Source organism: Pezoporus flaviventris, unplaced genomic scaffold, assembly GCF_033815535.1.
Source record: "Pezoporus flaviventris isolate CSIRO_AGI_PZ_B2104156 unplaced genomic scaffold, CSIRO_AGI_Pfla_v1 ptg000072l, whole genome shotgun sequence".
NCBI lineage: Eukaryota > Metazoa > Chordata > Aves > Psittaciformes > Psittacidae > Pezoporus > Pezoporus flaviventris.
This window is the reverse complement of record NW_026892620.1, coordinates 417,423-439,447: the sequence shown is the minus strand read 5'-3', so window position 1 is coordinate 439,447 and position 22,025 is coordinate 417,423. Positions and strand designations below refer to the sequence as shown.

The following is a 22,025-nucleotide window of genomic DNA, read 5'->3' as shown; positions in this document are numbered from 1 at the left end:
CGCTACAGAATAGAGGTGCTATGATGTCTATGACAGGATTTTGACAAGGTGAGGCTATTTGGTGATACTACAAAGGGTTGAGATAACTGGAAGAGGGAGCTCGTCAACAAGCTTTCAGAGCTAGAAGTGAAAACATGAATCTCAGACTCCTGCCACTGCATGGAAAGTACAGCAACTGCTATAGATTCAGACAACTCATTCACATTCCTATAAAAACACCAGCATGGCAAGAAAACATTAACAGCTGTACAGGAATAATACTTAAAAGTACAACTTATGCACCTACACAAACCAAGCATGATGGGAAAAGTGAGACTGAATACTATAAAGAAAAATCACCACTTCTACTCCATCAGAAATTATTCGAGCCTTTAATTAAAACTGCAGGTGAAGCAGCTCAGGTCACCACAATTCCTCTCATCTTGAAAAAAATTCCATAGTCCCCCAGCTCCAAGCTTTAACAAAGAGGCTTTAACTAGTCAAAAATCAGGGGTGAGGTTTTGCCAAACAATAGGAAGGTACATAGAAAATAGGGAAATAAAAATAAAATCCATGTCTACTGTCCCTTTATTAAGCAGTTAGTATTGGAGACTGTTAATGCTTACGCCTAATCCAGCAAATGAGGTCAAAAAGGCAGCAAGGCTTGCAGAATCTTATCTCAGTAGAGATGGAAACAATTGAAGAACTATTAATGAGCTTGTTGAATGGAGAGAATGTTGATTAAATACAGCATGGGCAAGACCAAGATGAGAGCTGCTGGGTCATAAATTCATTAACTGCTTCCAAAACAAAATACTTTCAGCAACTCACACCTTAATACTCTGAAGCTGTTTGCAGAGGATGAAGTAACAAAGAATAAATAAGTAAATAAAAAGGCACATGGTAAAAACTTCATTTATACATCTACTTGATTTAGCTTTATGCCACTAAAACTAGAAAGGGGTTAGAGACTTAGAGAGCTTGTAAAAAGGGACTATAAGAAAAAAAGAGAAAAAAAGGATTGCAAGAGGCATAGGAAGGCTCCTGGAACAGGAAACATAGGGAACATTTCAGAAAAATGAACAAGGGGCATGAAAGAGTAATTGCAGTAGTCAGTTTACTAAAAAGGAAAACCATTCCCATATATTTTTCCAAATACTACAAAGAATCAATGAGACTGAAAGGCAATTCACTCAAATCTGAAAACACTCAAACATATAGTTTCATTGCCATTCTTGGTACATGCTTAGTTCCTTTCACCTAAAGAAAGAACTAGGTATTAGAAGGCAGAAACCTAGATTCTCTGCAGAATTCGCTTATGATGTTTAAGAAGCAGCCCCCTGTGGAGTCCTTTTGTAGGTATATTGTAAACAACTCGTACTTCTCACCAACTTCCTACGGCAAGCTTCTATGTTCTTAGAAGACAGTCACGGGTAGGTGCTCTTCAGACTAACGCATGATCATTCTAGATTGCTCTGAATCACTGCTTTTCTTCATTAAGCTGGACCAAGCAGAAGCGCCACCGCTCAATTTGTAGTTAATGCGAGTACAGAAAAATACAGTTGTTAATTGAAATACAGCTGTCAATTCAGATAACCTTACAGAAATAAGATTTCAAGAGTGGACAGAACATAATGTGTGTAGAACTTCAAAAACTGTACTTGCATCTCAGGCCTGAGCAAGACTGCGATTCATTCAGACTTAACAACGCAATCTCCTGGCAGTGGTATGATTTACACCAAAGCAAGTCAGACAGCACTGGTGTCTGCTTAACCCACACTGGAATTATGCACAGAGGTAGTTGTGCTACCACTGGCTGAAACACACAACAGGTAAGGAACATGTTTTAATAGCAAAAAGGTACCAGGAAACAGCTCCATCTTGCAGCTTTCATTAAAGCTATGAACAGACTTACTTATCACAGAAACAAGTAACACAGAGCTCATTAGACAGACACTGTCTTATATCAAACTGTCCTCTGCAGTCGCAGAAGTTTTCTTTTTAGGACACACAAATTCCAAGACAAAAAAGTTCATTATTCACTCTATTTCACCTTGCTACAGCAACACCAGGACTACCACCCAAGGATAAATCCAGTACTCCATCGTGACATAATACCTTTTTTATTACAATATCCAAAAAACTGAGTATGCAAGATTTTGAGATCTTACGATCCCTTCTTCAGTCTCAGGAATGTGCCATCTAAAGACTGTATATTTAAACCATAAAGGAGTTTAAATGTAAAGAAAAGAGAAAAATGCATTTTCTTCATAAACATTCTGTGTGTCTCTTCCTACCAACCACACCATCCTCTGTAAAACCCGAAGATTTCTTTCTGTAAAGCAAATATATATATAGTGTTGGTAGCCCGCCCCACCCCATCCCAAGATCAGTTTTTATTAATCTTCTGTATTAGTGTCAACAATCAGCTACAGATACATATTACTTTGAGAATTAAATACATAATCGTTTAATTCAAACAAGCAGAAGGGCAAGAGGAAAAAGCATTATGTGGATGGCACATTTGGTTGTAGATTACCAAAACATTCAGCCTTTACAATTCAATGATTCTTTCTCTAGTAATCAACTTTCAAATAAAATTTCTCTTTGTTGCAATTACAGACCAAAATACACTAGATAGTTTTCTTTTACTACAATCTTACCATAGTAGTTTAAGAAGTACTATTACAAAATGCTTTTAATTAGTGTACTCTTTACAAAGAGTCAGAGAGGCAATGTAATAGCAGAGTACAGTGTAAAGAGTGCTTCTAGGAACTAGGAGGTTTTGTAATATACTACTTGGTAAGCGATATAGCTACAGAACTCACAGCCACAACTGTTAGGTCTACTCTCTCTCACTTAAGTAGCTGCAGCTTCAGTGCATTCAGACTGTGCCCGATGTCTCTGAACGGAGAGTTCTGCCTGCGTGAGCAATCTGATCAGATTAACACTGATTTGAATTGAAAACGCCCCTCCTTGATCTGAGCTAACTATGTAAACGTACACAGGAGAGGGGAGTTTTGAACTCAGCCAGGAAGGTGAGTGCTCGCCACGGCCACCCAAGGGAAACTCTCAACCTGAAAAGAGGTGGCCAGAGATTAACAGAACTGGAACACAAAATAGAGGCAAACAAAAAAAAAAAAAGACAAACAGCAACCGACAGAGCAAACACTTTAGAAAGAGCCTATTCCTTAAGCCTGCTTCAGATATTGCTCTGCTCTATAAAAGTGAATTTAGGACCTAAGGCTTGTAAGTTATAAGAGGCCCAGGTGGCCAAGTCCATCTTCAATGTCACTGAAGTGCTTTCACAAGATATAGCTTTTCCCCGTGTTCACTGGTGAAGATGGGAGCCTTTTTGTAGTGTTCCACCAACTCATCCATAGTATTAAAGCGTCGCTGCCCAATACAATAGACACTGTCCACGAGCTGCACCTTGAAATGTTTGTTCTTCCCCGATGCCTTTAGAGATACTGAGAAGTCACTGGGCTGTTGAGAAGAATTAAAAAAAAAAAGAAAAAAAATTACATAAAAGTGAACAAAATGAAGGCATAATTTTGTGGTTTCAGGAACAAACTGTGTCATACAGTTTATGGTAATTTATGCTAGGCTTTGTTCCATAGCTGGGTGCTTTAGCTGCTTAAGAAACCCAATAGTCTATTATTCAATAAATAATTGCCACCATTATTAACATGCAGTTAAGTCAGTTAAGTGAAAGCTCCCCAGATGCACAGTCTGAAGCTGCCAATTACATGACTAAATTGCAACTATTATCTTAGCTACTCAATCTAGAAGCAGGAGAATATCAAGGAGAAGGGAAAAACTTCCATCACATATGATTTCCTTGCTAAAGGTCCTGGAGAAAGCAATTATTGAAATATTGCTTGGATGAGATGAAGAAAATTCCACATACTGCTTTTTTTTCAGAGCCGTGACCACTAGAGGGCCATTCTTGCTTTGCATTGCAAAAGACAAAACCACATTCACCTTTTTATCTTCATTACCACATGTATGGGGAATAATTTCTCCTATTGAGTACACCTTTTTTGTAAAAAAAGGATAAAGCTGTAGAATAAAAACACAGTATGAACCCCACCATCAAACCGCCTCCCACAAAAGACAAAATGTAAGCACTAATTAAGTTATTCAGGACAGAACAATTTCACATGATAAATCTCTTTGTCTTGGCAATCAGTTGCTTTAACGAAGACAACGCTGTCTTCCCAACAGTTGGGATAAGACCATTCTGCTTTCTGCACCACATCATCCCTTGCTTTCAGCTGAACTCCTCCTCTAGCCAGCAATTACTGCTGGCTGGTCCTAGAGACAGGAGCACAGGCATTGCCCTGCAAGAGGTGGCTGGAGTGGGTGTCACCAGCCAGGGGAAAAAACAGAGTAATAAAAAGCAAAAGCACACACCAGTTTGTAGCAAGCACTTAATGGAGGCAAGTAATGCCGGATGTGACTGTGGATGTACTGCCGCAGGGTCTCTGCCCACTGAAGGCTCAGCTTCTGGCAGAAAATGGTGAAGGCGCTTGCTGAAATGTGTCAGACGCAGCCTTCCTGCAGTCCCTGGTCAGGCTGGTGCTGTGAGCCTGAACTTGCCCAGGCTAAACAAATGCCATAAGCGGCTATCTGGTTCACAGCATCACCTTACGAACCACCCCAATGCAGCTCAGACACAGCAGAGGACCAAGCAGTGGGGAGCAGGAGCTCTCGGACATTACTGCTGTCACCAGACTTTGGTTCATAAAACCACATAAACCAGACTCTGGAGTCCCCCATATTGTGTTTGGACGGTCATATATATACTGAATATGTATCCAAGTAAACTGAAAGGCTGCATTTTCACAGGCACACTGTCTTTCTGTGTCTCTGCCCCACACATTCCCACATTCTGTCTATCCCAAAATCTTGTCCCTTGCATCCCCCCATCACCTGTTTTTTAGCACCAAGGCCTTTCTCTTTCTTCCCTTCCAACTCCATTTGCCCTGCCCACAGCAGACAAAGCTCCTGCCATGCCTGTTGATCTGGCTCTGGCTCAACTCGCCAGGCTCGCACCTTGGCTTTGGGCAGCAGCTTGCTCCCTTTTGCACTGCTCAAGCCAGCAGCTCCCAGCACCTCTGGACTGATGCACTTCTACCTCAAGCCACTACATTCCAGATTCACAGGCATAATTTCTTTAGAAATTATTTTACATAACACCCATAGAAGAATTACTTCTTCCATCCATGGTCCATTGTCACTGGGCCATGGCCAGGAAGGCTGCCTCAGGCATTGAGCAGCTCCAAAGCCAAATACATGCAACACCCCCTGTGACTGCCAAGATGAGAGGGCTGGGGAGGGAGGGGGAATAGGATGGAAAGAAATGTGCATAAAAGCGCATCTTTGGTGCTCCCAGTGCTCCACCCAAGATACATTCTGTGGCCTGTCATCCACCCCTAACTCCAAGTTTGAAAACTGCTATTTTAAGCCAGCTAGCTCTGATATTAAACCCCTGCCACTGGAGCATCACAAACAAGGCTGCACAGAGTGCACAACAAGCCTAACTTATTTTCAACACCTACCCTATTGGGTTAAAGCTAGCCTGGTTGCACCAACACTGTGATGTAGTTAATACCTAAAACGCAGTGTGGACAACCCCCAGGCAGCAATGACCACACAGGCCTTGGACCTGTTTCAGTGCACACCTCCATAGCCATAATCAGCAGCCATTTTAATGGCAATAAACCACAGTCCTGCACAAACAAAACTCTGGGACCATGGGCTCATGGAGGAGAAATTTAGGGCATGGGCTCTGGGCAGCGTGCTGATGGCTGTGTTTGAAACACACAGTAACAGGCAAGTCCATAGGTCTCTTTAGGAAGAGCGCTCAGGGAAGCACAAACAAACTACATGCTTACGATCCAAAAAACCCAAGATCAAGCCCTGCTGACTTATGTTCTGCTGCTTCCACGGGTGATGTCTACGTTAAACAAAAAACAGTAACCCAAAGGCCCTCATTTAAAACAGAAGAACTTACAAGTGGGAAGTTCATAATCTGCACCAAACACATTGTTTTTTGTTTTAGGAACAGGAAAAGTTGTTATGACAAAGGTTTAAAAATAAGTGAAATAATCACTTCACACTCACCAAAGTTTTAATGTCTTCTGACAAAGCACAGTTGTTTTCATCATGTCAAAATTACATGGTTTTAAAGCTCTTTTTATCTGCTAAGAAACACTGTCTTTAGAACAGAAAGGATGTGCTAATGACACACAGAGAAGCGCTGGAATAGGTCTTAGACCTCTGATCTACTGACCTGTGTCCCAGGCACCGGCCTGACTTAGATCCTTGTGAAGAATACATTAAATACTTTTCCTGCCATTTTAATTATAACGTTAATGAATGAACATTCTCCTGAACTACTGTCTATTCTTCCCAGCCTCAGAACTGCTAATTGGATTGATGCATAGATAGAAGATATTATTATCGCTTATTTTCTCCAGAATATGTTACAAAGTTTATTCTTTTCATGATCTGATTTAATTCAGTACAAAAAATAGCGGAAAGGCTGATCTAACTCTTTTGAGAGCCATCATCCGGTGCAAAGAGATGGAAGAGCTCAAACAGCTGTTGCAAAACCCTGAAACCCTTTATTGGCCTCAGCGCAGTAACTTCTGCAGGATTCAAGACCAAACAGCAAAGGCAACTGGACTTGCATTTGGCTTTATTTTGGTTCCTTCCCACTCTAACAAAGATGCAAAATGGTTAAAAAGACTTATTAAAAAAAATAAAAATCTCTAGATAAACTACTGCTTTTAATGTTACCATTTCAAAGTATGCTGGTTCGATACAGCTTGAATTGGTTCCCTGCTGTCCTCCTTGGATTTGCTCCAAGTCTGTTTATTTTATTTACTGTTAAAGCTATTTTGTTTCAACTGCTGGCCAATTTTTCTCCCTTCTCCCTCTTAAATTAATTGCTACATTTGGATGTTTGCACACTAACTCTTCTAGGATTAAAAGCCTCACATACACCAAATAAAGGCATGTCAGAAGTAGGCTTTAATCCCTGAAATCTATAGAAGAGTTGTTAATTCTGCAACAGTACTACAGAGCATAGCTTCGTGGCAGGGAGCCTGTGAGTATTTCTGTAGCATCCTAATTGGGAAGACCTAAACCTGAAGTTATATCAATTCCTGAAACAGAAAATTGAATATTAGCTGTCATGCATCTGCAGCTCTTCAGTCCAGGTATAGTAGTACTTTTAATCATTTCAGATTCCTTTAACTCCTGCTTATGACTAAGATGTTCATAGGCTAACTGGTGCCCTCAAAGTGAGGAAGACAACAGGTAGGAAGATGTTTCTTTTACTTCTTTGGTCAGAAACTTTACTGTCTTTAAAAAAAAAATATGGAAAACATTATCATGAAGACAAGTTATAAAATGATATAAGGAAAAACAAGTGAAATCAGGAAAGTAGTTTCCCTCTTTACAATCTCCATCTGAGAATGAAACAAGGCAATTTTATCATAGATGGCAACGCTGGGAAAAATAACTCCCTCTCAAAAGCCTTTTACTGATCCTGTAACTTGTTTTCTCCCTCTTAATCCAGTTCCATTTGGCAATGTCCTTCCTCCACCATAGATATTACGATGCACTCGCTCTTCAGACTATTCTAGACCATATCACTTGGAGCTCCCCAACTCCTCCTACTTCCATACCCAGGTTTCCCCTTCACCCCTCCTCCTTCTCCTCAGTCACCCAGCCAAAAAAACAAGTCACAGCTCAGAAGTCTAAGGTCAGGCTGAAAAGAACCATCTGGAAGTGTCAATTCCTTTTTCTACCCCTTCTACCTCATTTAGATATAAATAAATACCCTTATTCTCTATGCAATGTTCACCATGTTCCAAAAATCAATGTTACACAGATCAGAAACATGTATTGGCTCCACTGATTTTCAAATGCAGCTCTAAAAAAATTTCTATACTTCAATTTAAAACAAGCCACTGGGCTATTTCCTTAGCTTATTTTTAAAGATAAACTTTCTTCTCCTCTCTGCTGTACTCATCAATCACAGCATGTCACAGAACATGACAAATGCTTCAGTTTCTGAGCAGTTGCCACATTTCATTGCTTCTATCCAGCACTTGCAGGATTAAAAACACAGGAAAATATGGGACACCCTGAATACTACAGAATTGGCACCTCAAAAACCATATGAACCCTCAACCTGTGCCTCCTTCCTCTGCCGTCACTATTGCTGGACAAAAAGCACAGAAGCCAAACGCCATACCAAAGACTGACACAAATCCAGTCGTACCTACAATCCTCAGTGCCATCTTACTACATCTACAGTCATCAGAATCACCTTAATACTATGCCCTGCAACCCCATTTAGGACCAGTTACTGTAATTTGATATCTGTGACACTATTGGCAGCCATTACTTCCTAATCAATAATTGCTTCTGAAATTGCCAAAAAAATTGTGTAGCTCATTCATGGTAATAAATAAAACTGGCCTGAGAAAAATAACATTATCTCTACTTTATGGGAAGACATCACAGGGCTACGAAGCAGTGGTGTTTGTCTCATCACCAGTTTCACAGACGCTTGCAGCAGAACTTAAGAGGCCTGCAAGTCCCAACAGAAGTTCCCTTTGAAGTTTAAGTGTCTGCAGCAGAGGATCTGCTCAGAAGCTAGAAGTGTGGTGTGGTTGCCCTCTCTCATCACCAGCCACAGCCCATTACTGCTTCCTGTTAACTACAGCACTCACAAGCACACTTGTTTCTCAGGGTGAACCTGAACAAAAAACTCTTTTCCTTCCAAATTTGCTTCTCTCCAGTGGAATCTTAGATCTTCAAAGCATGACGATCACCTACCCAACCCAGGCCAACAGTGTCAGCCAAGACTTGTTTGTCTTGTGCTAGGTACTACACTAAGAGAACAAAAATCTGACCACTAAAGAGCCTGCAATTCAAAAAGGGCAAGAAGTGGCTGTACATGGACTGCAAAGATTAAATCCGCATTATTATTCAGGAGTGCTGCTTAAATGAGACAACCAACTTCAGTTTTTAATCAATCAAGCAGCCTGCAACAGAAAGAACAAGTCAAGCACTAATTCTAACTAGGTATGTTCCACTTCAGTTTCCTCCTTTACATCTCCAAAACCAAGGTGACATGACCTAGGTATTACAGAGGTGGCAAAAATGTTATCAGTAGGGAACCGTGGCTGTTACATAAACTATGGGCTTAAATGGTTCAAACAAGTTTACGGTTCTAATAATAGTATTTCGTAATTAATGACGATAATCAGGCTACTAGCTACCTGACAGTGTTCATCTCAGGATATTCTCCACTATGGCAGCATCTAAGTGTAACCGAGGAGAATATTTTTGGCTAAGGAACCTAGCTGTGAGACAAACATCTGCTAAAGTTAAAATCTAGAGAAACAGTGTAAAATCTTAAAGCTACTAAAATCTGAAATGGAAAAACATGACAGTATCATCAAGTGAATACAGAATAATACAAACCTTCATCTACCCAAGGAGAGCTTTTCACAGCTCAGTAACAAGAGCAAAACTCAAAAGAAATCTAAGAAAAACTTTAATGCAGACAACTTCTCGTAACTATGGTGATGGAAGGCTATAGAAAATCCTAAAATACGTCAAAAATCAGGCATGGGATTAGCAGGATGACTCACTGTTTTATTGATGGGCCTTTTCAGAAAGGAATAACCCCTGCATCCACAGCTTTAATAGGTGGATTCATAACACAATGGAATAGGAAGTGCTGGTCTGGTGGAAAGATGAGCAAACTTTGCTATGTTCTTTCTAATCAAGATCTTTTGCTCTGATCCTGCAGACACTCCTGGTAACTCTTAGCCACAGCATAAACAGCCTCTAGTCACACATATGAAGTATGGCAACCGCCAAAAATTTATTAGTTATTTCTAACATCTTTATTTGTTCCATACATAATAAGCTTGAAATAGATCTTTTCTGATCTTCTTCATAACTATGCCCATTTGCTTATTATATCGCTCTTGGCACTTCAGGAACACCCCCTTCTTCCCCCAAACCACAAAGTAGGTATCCCCAACGCTTTTATAATTCACATATATAAACAAATTATATGATGGTATGATCTACAAAGATTAGGGCAGACAAAAGTCTGAGATGTAAAATATTTCTTTAAGCATAACAAAGCCTAAAACTCTTTAGTAGTACTAAAACAAAGGAGGCCTTTACTTTACATGCATAACTACAGTTTATCTCATTACTTAAAAAAAAAAAAATCCAAATATAAGATCTGCAAAAAGATAGAGATTAGAAAAAGGGGGGAAAAAATTGAGAAGAAAAAAGGAAAAAGGAAGAAAAAAGATCACTTCCTCAATTCAGCATATTTTTTTTTTTATTGCATGTGTATAAGAAACTTGCTGTAATAGGAACCGAGTAAGTTTTCTGGGATTCCAGTAAGAGTTAGATGCTGGAAACAACTTGAAGACCACATTCTCCATAAATCTTTTTGTGTTCCACAAAAAAAACTTCCTCCGCAACAACACAGGTAGCAAATTTGAAACTGCTTTGAATACAAGTGTGTCTAATGCTACGATGTCATATTAAATTGAAAGGAAATTTGTTTGCTCTAGAGGCGTACTCTTAAGAGCAAAGAAACAAACCATGGCACAGTGGTCACTGCGACATGGTATGTGCTGAGAAATGGCTGCGCATTTTTGTATTTTAAGTAATGTATTAACTTTCAAACTTCAAAGTTTTAAAGTTTCTAAACTTTCTAAAAAGGCAGAAGGAACTTGATAGATACTGTCTCAGGGTAACCCCACATGCAGCATCCAGATTTGAAAGTGAGCTTCTGTCTGCTGGACAGACACACCAAGGGTACACTGCATCCAGTATATCTGCCTGCCCCTGTCAGACGAGATGCTACTTTGAAGAGACAGCTGAACTACTGCAATTTAATGATTACCATAATCCTCTGGTAGCGTTCTACATTATAGAAGACTGCATGCCCCACTTCAGTCTCTTCTGTTGACTAAACAAACTTGATTCCTCCCAGGCTCTGTCAGTCATGTTTTCTAAATTTCTATTTTTCTTCCTGTTCTCCTTTGGTTCGTTTGTATCTAGCTTCAGTTAGTGGTTACAGTTAACTGAGAGCAGAAATAGGAACTCGATGACACAGAGCTTCAAACAAAGGGTAGTTTTACAGCTATCACGTCTTCTTCAGAGCAAATTCATCAAGGAAAGATGCCCGATATTTAATCGGACAACAACAGTATTGGATACAGATCTAGAAAAAAATAGAGTATTTGGGACTGTTACAGTTATATTTTGTCAACAAAGTTCTGCATGATGTAAAAATTTCAGTATAGCAAGAGTCCTAAATTCAGCAATAATAACAATAAACTACTAATGTTTTCTAAAAAATTAGACTCCAAAGTTGTATTTGGATACAGAAGAGCCAATGTGCCAGTCAATCCCAAATTTCAGCATTGCACATGAGGAATACGTGAAAAGTCAAACTGAAGCCCAAATTTTTTAGTTGCTTGTCCACTAAAGAGTACCCTTTCGTTTGCACTGCCTAATGCACCTGTCTCAATACCATCTCAGACTTTGACTTCATTCTGGGACCTCTGTGAGTACCTGAAATTGTTATTTAGGAAGAACAGAATCAGCAAATGAAACGTGAAACACACTTCCAAAAAAATTATCAGGAGCTAAAAGGATCTTTATTCCCAGATTTGAGCTCAAGCTTAGTTCTACCCTTTACTTAAATCAAATTCTTTGCTTTCCAGCATGCAGTCATGCCAACAACTACTACTGACTAGTTACTGAAATCATTTACATGAGGAACAGCATATGAGAACAGTTTTCCCCTGATTTATAGGCAATTAAGATAAAGAATACCACAAATCCTAACCAGAAGTGATGAATGCAATCAGTACAGCCTTCTGAAGCCATTAGAGTTAAGAAATCTTTTAAAAAAACATATTATGGCTCAAACTATGAACAGTTGACACTGCTTTAGTTTCTATTTGCAATCTATGTAATAAACCAGGATAGCCCACGATACATGCACAGTGAAACCTCACACAAAGATGATAGAAGTCTGCAGCTGCATGTTAAACTGATTTCAGTATTATCATATGCTCAAATTAGAAGATTGTGCTATTAATTATTAATTTTTAACTTTTATATGTGAAGCAACAAGATATGGAGACATCTATGAAACAACAATTTGTTTTCAGGGAACGGTCCTACAACTGAAGCAGTAAATGCAGAAAAGCCCTAATTGCGAATTCAGATTTGATTCAATTTTTTTTCTTAGCTTTTGAAAATCATATTAGGGAACTATTAAAATCTGTCACCTTTTCAGAACCACAGTCAAGGGATAATAAAAATTTGAGTGCCTTAATTATGAATTCTCTGGCCTCAGCATACAAGAAAGGCCTTTCAGTGTAATTTTAAATATGAATTTTCAGGATTACAGTGATCCCTAATCAGTATTACTTATATCCCTCTGATGTCATCAAGGCTCAATTTACAAAGCATGTGAGCTGCTGACTTGGCCCTCATTGTTGTGTATCATAATCTTAACTATTAGATACAATACTTTAGATTTAGGTTGTAATAAGGTAAATAGAGCAGAAATACATTAAAATGGAATTTTAACGAATAAAGAACCTATGTTACTATTCAATTAAAAGCAGAAAACTGACCAATGCAAAGACCTCATTTGAAATTATCTCTAAAATCAAATTAATGACTAAACTTGCAATTCACAACAACTATTTTATCTTGTAGTGCTGTAAATTTGAGGAGGATTGCAGATAAGGAACCCACGAAAAGTCAGACTGAAATCTGAAATATTTACTTGCCTGTTCACCAATTAAAACCCCCTGGATAATACAGAGCCAGACATTAAATTTCAGTGTAAATGTCACTGCATTTCAGTAACAGACCAACTCTCACAAGCAGCAATTGTATCTGTTGGTAATGCCTACATATAGGGAAGCTATTAGTGGTCATGCTTGCTGACCCAAGCATGGGGTATTACAGAGCCTGCTGGGCTGAGTACCACTTACCGAAGATTCACTATCTCTAACAAGGAAGTCTCCTTCCACTCCCCTTTCATTCAGGGCACATTCTGCTTGGTGTCGGGTAACATTCCCGTAATACCACTCTCTTCCAGCAAACCGTCCGGTAGAAGATGGTCCCGTGTAGCTTATCTGAGGTGGATGGGAAGTGTTAATGGCAGGACCATCACTAATGATTACTACATAGTTTTTAGGAACAAGACCAATTTGCCCTCTGGAATTTTTACATTTCCACCACTCAGGGTCATTTTCTGGTTTTTCAATGACTTCCATTGTTTCCCCTTTTTCAAAGTTGAGCTCTTCTTCTGTGACAGAGCTGAATGGATACAGTGTCTGAACAACGTGGAGTACTTTGGTGCCCTGGCCGTTACTCATGGAAGCCCCTTTCCTTAAGTTGAGAAAGCTGGGTGAATCTGCGGTTGCCTCCTCAACCTCCTCTACCACATAGTTCGAAGGAAACCAGCCAATCTGTCCATTGTAGCTACCTCTCCACCAGCCATCACTGCACTTCTCCATGACAATCACTCGGGATCCTTTAACGAGGGACAGTTCATCCTCCCTTTCAGCAACATAGGCAAATTTCACATAGGCTGGAATGTTGAGATCATAAATCCGGTCGGCGCTGCTGCCGTTGGACGGGTACTCTGCGTCTGTGCTAGGGGTGGGCGAGGCGTCTCTCGCGCTTGTCTTTCTCTTGGTTTTTCCCAAACCTGTTCAAGAGAGAAATGTAATGTGGTCACTTGGACTGCTCGTCCTCAGATTGCAAACACTGGATTTTAGTGATGTGCTGCTCCATCACAACACTGTTAAATGGAGATCTTTTCTGCAACATTACATAGAAACAGTAACACCTTTAAGAGATTAACATCTAAGCAGCAATTCGTGTTGTAACTGCTCAGTTTCCCTCACAAAAGTACCAGTTTTAACACACTTAAACCCAATGGTTTCTTCACATTACAAGAACAGCTAATCACTGGAACACTGCACAGCTTGCTGTTATGTCTCTTAAAAATCCAGCCAAAAGATCATGCCTTTTAATCTTAGTGATGACTTTAATTTGGCTTAAGCAAAACATGAAAGAAAATCTACAAAAATAAACTATCACAGCAACAAAACCTTAAGTTTCTCTGCAGATTACATTTTCCTCTCTTCGTCATCCAGTCAGTCCCCAGGCACCTACAGCTGCAACTCCTCCCTCTTGAAATGTACACCTCTTTCATCTACAGTTCATCATGTACTGTAAAAGTATAAACCTGACAGTCAGGAAGACCATTTGCATACATTTCCCTATAATCTGTAAATTGTGATGTACTTTAATTATAGCGTGAAATACAATGTAGAAAAGAAACAACAACAACATTAAATACTGACATTTTTTCCTTAACTAGAGGAACCCTTCTAATGCCTGTTTAAATGTGGAACTAAAACTGCACAACACACTTTGTGTACTTTCCAAGCATTTGCAGCAAAGACTGCTTAAGTATATAAAAAAGCTAGAAAGATAAAGACAAGCAGTCCTTCCTGGTGAAACTGACTTAGAAAAGTTCTGAAGAGAAAAAAAGATGGAAGTCTCAGGATAGTACAAACCAAGCAACACACAGTATATCATGCATAGGACAGAGAGCAGAAACCAACACAGAAATAGGAGCTTCTGTAGTTTTCTCCATGCTCCTAGAAGTCTTGCTGGCAGCTGAGAGATTCACTTGAGACACAATGAGTACATGCTGATCATGGCAGATTGAATGGGAATAAATAAATAAATAAATAAATAGGACTTTGTTTTTCTTGCTTCCAATAATCTGATAAAAAACGAAATAGCATGCATCTCCTTCTAACAATTCAGGACTATTTAATCTGGCCACTCCACTGCTGAAAAGTGCATTTGCTTTTTTAATATATATATATGTACATGCATGTACAATGGATAACTTCAGCAAATCTGTTTATTTAGTGCAAAACTATCTGGTTTATTTCACAGGGTTAGCTGTACAGCACAAACAGCACACCATAGGACCACACAGGGTTTGCTAGCTAGAAGGGTTAAATACATTAATTAATACAGTCTGCAGATCTCAAAGACAGCAGAAAATTCCAATGATCCTAAAGTGTTCCCTGACCTTCCCCAGCAGCTCCTTGCTTCCTGCAGGAGCCTGCTTACATCCTAATGTCATTCTAACTACATCATTTCAGCCAAGAACACTGGTGGCTGCACTTTCACGCAAAATGAGGGAGAGCAGGTTATTGTACTAGGGGAGACAATCACAGGAAAACCATGCCCAAGCAAGCGTTAATCGGAAGCTGGCCAGGCTCCCATCTCTGCCTAGACTAGAAATTTTCATCAGTTTAGAGATCATTTTCAACAAAAAGACAAGGATGCAACAGAGCTAAGGAGCATTAAATTAGGGTGATATAAACAAACAGAACTTCTGTTAGGAAAGAGGGGAAATTACTTGTTATAACTTCACGGAAAACAAGGAACTGTTATTTCAATAGATTCACCCTACATAAAGCCCTACACTGAGACTGAACCTTCCAGATTAAAAGCTTAGGTATTGATGTGCTTTGTAATGGAGATATGCAGCACCACTTCCTGGAATTAAGCAGGAGAACTAATAAAATAAAAGAAAAATCCAAGCAGATGATGAAGTAGCTGGCCAGGAGAAAACAAGTTGACAACCAGAGCAGAGAAATAACTGTGAGATAGGGGGTTGCAGTGTGATAAGAGAATGCCATAAACTGAAAAAAAATAATGTTGACAAACAGGTGAAAAATTTATCCCAAAAGAAAAATCTGATGTCTGATAAAGTTATTTAAACATTTAGCTAAAGGTTATCATCCAAGCATTTTCTTGCACTTGGAGTTTTATAAGTTCCATCTTTTCCCACAAACCTCCGAATACTACATCTGGTGTTTAAAATGTTCCTTTCTGTCCTCCCAGTTCAATACAAATATGGGGGGGGGGGGGGGGGGGGGGGGAAGAGAAATAATCAGAAACTTCACTTTTTGTCTTTATCAATAAAGGCAGTCAGAGCTCTTCAGTTTAAACTTAACTTTTAATCTAACCAAACTTTCAAAGGCCGACAGCATGATTAGCCTTTTGCAATAGCAGTGATGTGCATCAAGTACTGTGTTTCCAGTTGATTTGACCAAGGTATGCAGAGACCCATCTGCAGCCAAGCACAGCAAAGGGCATGCACATTATCTAATGCTCATTTTTTTCCGTGAGGTTACAACATCCATAGCTGTGTCTATGACAGAAGAGGAAACAAGTTGTTCCATGAGCAGAATAAAGGAAATCTGTTCCTGTTTTTCTCCTTACACCTCCTGCTGCACTATTCCTCTTTTGCCTCCCCCATCTCCTGCAGGATCCACAGTAAGTCCCTTTACCCTATGACTGCCTTCACATTCCCAGGTCCTCCTCATACCTCCAGCTCCCCACTGCCATCTCCAGACTGCCCTCACAGCACACTCCATCTCCCATGGTGCTGCCCTCCCTACCTTTGTGAGTCTGGCCAGCCAAGCTCAGCACCCAGGTTCCCACTGCTTTTCAGCCCTGCAGACTGAGCAGAGCTGGGACTGCTCTGGCCTCTACGCCAGTGAGGGACACCAGCAATAACCCTCCCAGGCACAGAGTTGGAGAAACCTAGTTAGTTTACCTCTGCCAGTCTGTCAAGTTTGCTTAAAATTGGCTGAGTTATCAAGGGTGGACAGATGGATGGACAATGACAGCTGACTCTAACAGCATGACTGGTGTAAGCTTCATTTCCTTAGGAAACAAGTCTAAAAATACAATTTAGTAGGATGGCTGGTCATAGCTAAGCAAGAATAAAGTTAGGACAATTATAAACTTCATATGCATCTGTGACAAAAAAACACAACTCCATTAGAAAACAGAAAGTACAACCTACATGAGTCATCTTTGGAAAAGTAAACACTGCCATTATTCTTCACTAACAGAAATGCTCGCTTACTACTATTTGTAAGGGTAACGCTATTATGTCTGAATGGAATGAAACCCACATAAGGAATTTCATGGAAAACAAAACATTCACGTACTTCAGGATTCATATCTGGAAGAGTCAAATATATTTGTGATTGCAGCCATAATTTTGTCATTTTTATTGTCTTTAATGAAAGCTTATCTACTAGTGAAATACAACTGTATCTTCCCATTTTGACTCATTGGTTACAGTTCAACTGAAACCATAATCCTTTGTAATACATCTAGTTGTTAAGGGAAAACCTAAAGCAATGGATTAGCTTTCAAGTGAGGGCAAAAGAGTGGGAGCAAAAGCATTGCAGAGCAGCAGAAAAATTGTTTTATGTTATGGCATTTCATAGGGAATAATGCTGCTCACAGTCTACAGCTGACCCACACTGAACTGGCTCATTTGTGTTCTTAGAAACAAGTTGCCAAGTGATGTGAGAAGGTTTAATTTTTAGGTGGATATATTGCTGAGATAAAAACAATAAAATGGTTAGCATCATTTCCAGAGAAGGGATCCATGACAAATCCTTCTTCTCCTTGCAGTGAATGAAATTCTCTGGCCCCAAGGTCAGTCCTAGGGAGACTCAAGAAATGTGCCTCCCACATTACTTCATGCCCTCTTCCTTTCCTCGCTCAGTTTCAGCTCCGAAGAATAGCTTGTTTTGCGAGCAGCAGGCCAAAGGAAGATCAGTTTCCTATGAATTTGCTTCCTGTCTAAGTCCCTATTGTGCAAACCCCAGCTTTGCACCCTTTCGTTACCAGCCTGTCCTCCTGATGGCCTTCCCACTGTACTTGTAGGTTTTCCAGTTCACACCTACAGTGCCTGCTCCGTGCAGCTCTCCCAGCCTTCCCACTTTATGGAAAGCTCCTTAAGCTCCCCCAGGAAATGCCTTGAGCCCCCCTCTAAACCCCAAACCTCAAAGTGGTGGAATTTGCTTCTGGTCACTCCCTTTTGGCCTGATACTGTGACAGGGCCAATTCCCCTACCCCTGCCTATGTCTTCGGTTATGCTCCTGGCCCAAAGCTTGGCTGCCTGTGAGACAGCACAGATGCCTCAACTGCCTAGCCTTCTGCCCACTAAAACCAAAAGGATTTTCCTGTCCTCCTTCTGCCTTCACTAAAGGTGCTGAAACAAGGATGCTTAGCTACCACCTTTGTGAAAATTGGTGCTTAGGGTAAAGAAGTTTAATTATGTTTAAAACTTTATCCTAATACATATTTTATCAAATACATAACATTTGCATAAAGGTATTTTTTGACTCTAGTAAGAATTCATATTCAATTTCCTAATTATGGTTTATATTACGTACTCCCTTTACTAGAAAAAGCCCATTTACAAAACATTTTTAATGGTTTAATATCTAATTTTAGGAAGACTTATTTGATGATTCGTTCCACATTCCTGCGAGCGGGTGTCCTTGCCTGAAACAGATGAGTAACCATGTTTTGTATTTTAAACTGCTTTCGCTCATCCCACAGGTAAAAGAACAGATTCACTGATGTGGCTGTATAATGCATTTCTACAGGCTTATCTGTACTCACATTTACTTCATTAAGTTCTATTTAAGAATAACACACACTAAACACTGAAGATATTCACAGTCAAATTCTGTAGCACTTCCCTCCCAAGACTGCTCCCTAATTTATTACATCTCATATGTAGCTTAACTTTAACTAGACTAAATACAGTTGTGTTTCTTTTCCAAAGGGATTTTAAGTTCTTTCAATACCTCAGATTATTGACTTTTCCATCCTCCCATCTTCCGCATGTAAAAAAGGTCAGTAAATATCCAAAGCCAAGTTCTGAAAAGCAGTTGGCAATGAGACTAGCGTCATCTGAATTCTCCCAATCTGTCTTTCCTAAAACCTTCTCTGGTGCATAAATCATGATCAAAAATATTTTCTGTAGCTTACCCTGCACATCAAATCAAATTCTCAGGATAAATATAAAAGGCCTTTCAGAAAAAAAAAGAAGTGTGCAATACAAGAAAACTGTAATGCTTTGAGAAATGATAAATGCAACATTTAATTTCCAAAACAGAATTCCCCAATCCCAAACTCAGTAAAAGAGACCACATGCCACTAAATATGCCAAATACAACATTTTCAGAAGCCTCTGGCAACTTCTTATTAAAAGATTGAGGGCCGTTAAAGAAGGACACCTTCCCTCCCTAAGTAAGTGGCCTTTAAACTATAAAGGCCATGGCAAAACCAACAAAAGAGTCTTAAGCAAATTCTTGTAAACTGCTTCCTCTTGAAGGGACTAGATTTTTTACTAAATGGTATCCTTCAAATATCCTGTATCAATGTAGCAGTAACTACTTTTAGTCTAAATATACAGCAGGAATTTAACATCAAATGCCGCTGTTGATGTTGGTAATGCTGTTACCTTCCCTCTCCCTGTGGCAATTAGGAAATCAACTTTAAATATTTTGTTCTATTGCTATATTTACATCTTAATAGATTCTTTTTCCATAACAAGTCAGAACTGATTTTTGTACCATGTTCTCAACCTTTTGTGTTTGAAATTATTTTCCATCAGTTATTAAGTATTATAACAAAGCTGTAAATCAACAAAAAAATTAAGTATTATAAGGATCATTAAATAGATATCTGGAATTAATAGTGCATCAAATACCGCCAGCTACTTTCTCTTACAGTCTATTTACAAATACAACAGCTTTTTCTCTATTAAAAACCTAAATTATGCTGTATCACCTAGTCAAAACACAGGAACTCAGCTGAATTAAAAGCATACTTACATACAGTCAAAACCAAAGATGGGCAAAAAATTAGTATATTTAATTTGTATGCCTCTAAAACAGATTTTCTTAAATCCTCCAGAAATACAATGCTCTGCCCACCTGAAAAGGCAGGCAAAGCTAGTGAGGATCTCTGCCTTCCCACTAGCCCCCACGTTACCCAAACTGGTCATGCCATCCACAAAGTAACTTGCTCTGCCGTGAAGTTAATACCCAAAAATTAACCCATGATGCATGGTTCTGTCAAAAGCTGGCTAACTGGCATGATTTTAGTGAGATACATGCAACACTGGGCTTATTCTGATGAGTCAGCAGGAGCCCTGTGGTGCTTTGCAGGGCTGAAGTGCTTCCCCTCCTTGCTTGGGATGAAACCCTGGCCCAGCTTCCCAGTCCACACTACATGGCAATGCCTTTGAGCACTAAGCTCAGCTTCAGCACTTGAGTTCACAGCTCTTCAGTATCAAACTGACCAATTTATAAAATCAAAGGTATTGAAAAGGGGAGGAAAAAGGCAGAAAATTCTGGGAGACGTTTCCTTCAGCTTCTGCCTTAAAACTTACCCATGCTGCCCCAACTGTCATGCAGGCTGTCAAGGCATGCGTTTTAACATAACATGAATATTGGAAAATCTATTTATGGGAAAAAGTAATTTAAAAATTACCCAGTAACTGAAATTTCTTTATGTTACTGGTCATTCTTCTCTGAATTAAAGCAAACAAACAAAACACAACAAAGCGGTTACTTTACAATTTGTGTACTGCTAGAGTAAAATGCTTTAAACAGTTAGTACCTACTTTATGCTTAAAACAATGAAATCAAGCCACCACAAAGATCATAAGTACAGTATGTGTTTTATGAAAATATTTCCATCAGATTTTTAAAAGAATATTTTCTTTTAAAAAATATAAACCCATTATAATTCTAATTGAAACAAGGCACTGCAGAGCTGAAAAATTTATCATTACTGAAGTCTATTCAGACAGCTTCCATTAAACAGCTGAAACATTCAAGCAAAACCAGTCTGAGGCTGATAAGTTTAAGGAAGTCAAACAAACTAGGAGAACTCCAAGTATAAATACCCAGATTAAGAGCTTGTTCAGATACTGGGTAATAATAGTCACCCCTGAAAGAGCAAGAAAGAATATTTTAAAAATAATTTCTGTTAATCTTAGTGATTTAAAAGCTAAGAAATTAGATGGAAATACATTTTATTTCCCCAAATTGAAAACCAAGTTTTTCAGAGCAGCTCTCCTAGTTCTAAAAATCTTCCAAGAAGTGGCAACCAAAAATTCTCATTCAATGTGGAAATCAAGTGTATTGCATTAGAAGCAGCAGAACCAAACAAGTTTATCAAAACATGTTTTTTTGGTTTTTGGTTTTTGTTTTTTTTTTAGAGGTAACATTTATTCAACATTTTAGTCAATTTTTACTTGAGATATTCAAAATCATGATTTTTCTGATGCATTTCAATAAAAGTGCAATTCCCTCTGCTTCATACATATGCAGTTAAAAAAATGACCCTTTTCTGTTTACCAGCTTATTCATCCCAAATACTAAGGCTCTGAACTATGTTGCATATTAATGCATACAGTTAATAAGCACTCAAAGGGTACAGTGTCTTTTTTAAAACAAAAAAAGCTTTTTGTATCAAGTTGTAATTAACTTTTCAGTAAAATCCTTAGGAAAAAGCATAAAACTATGTAAATTAAGTAATTAATTCACCCAATACAGAGATAAACACACAACTTCTTGATAGCTGGAACGTCCAGATCAGACATTCATCCAGCTTTGTAATTTATTATTAATTTTTTAAAATAATTTTAGACTAACTTTGGTTCTTTATTAAAAAGGAATTCAGCAGCCTGAGGTTTCTTCTGTTACACAGAAAGAAAAACCAAACATTTCTGCATGTTTTCAGTCTGCGAACTCCCACTTATTCTTCTCCCCGTCCACCTACATGTTCATTTTCCAAGTGAATGTTCAAAGGCCAAGATCCATATGGTATAGTCAGTATTTTAGAAGCAATATCTCCATCAATAGTACTCTTTAAAGGACACTGCTATAAATTCCAGACACCTTCAACTGCATTTGTGATACAGAAATGAAGTTTTACAGCTCTATTAATGACTTTCTGTATCTTCTTTAAGAAGCACAATACCAAAAAAAAACACTGCACTAGAACAAATCAGAAAATGGAAACTCTTC

At 39.0% G+C, this 22,025-nt stretch overlaps 1 protein-coding gene across 3 annotated transcripts in view; it reads right to left on the bottom strand.

Annotated features, from left to right (window-relative positions):
* Positions 1–2,086: 2,086 nt before the first annotated feature.
* NCK2 (NCK adaptor protein 2) overlaps positions 2,087–22,025 on the bottom strand; it is an 86,339-nt gene continuing 66,400 nt past the window's right edge. For all 3 annotated transcript variants that reach the window (XM_061472632.1, XM_061472631.1, XM_061472633.1), the window contains exons 4-5: positions 13,059–13,780; positions 2,087–3,465 (exon numbers count right to left, since the gene is read on the bottom strand). In XM_061472632.1, coding sequence (XP_061328616.1) covers positions 3,271–3,465; positions 13,059–13,780 — 917 coding nt within the window. In that variant the 3' untranslated portion in view covers positions 2,087–3,270. The remainder of the gene's footprint in view (positions 3,466–13,058; positions 13,781–22,025) is intronic.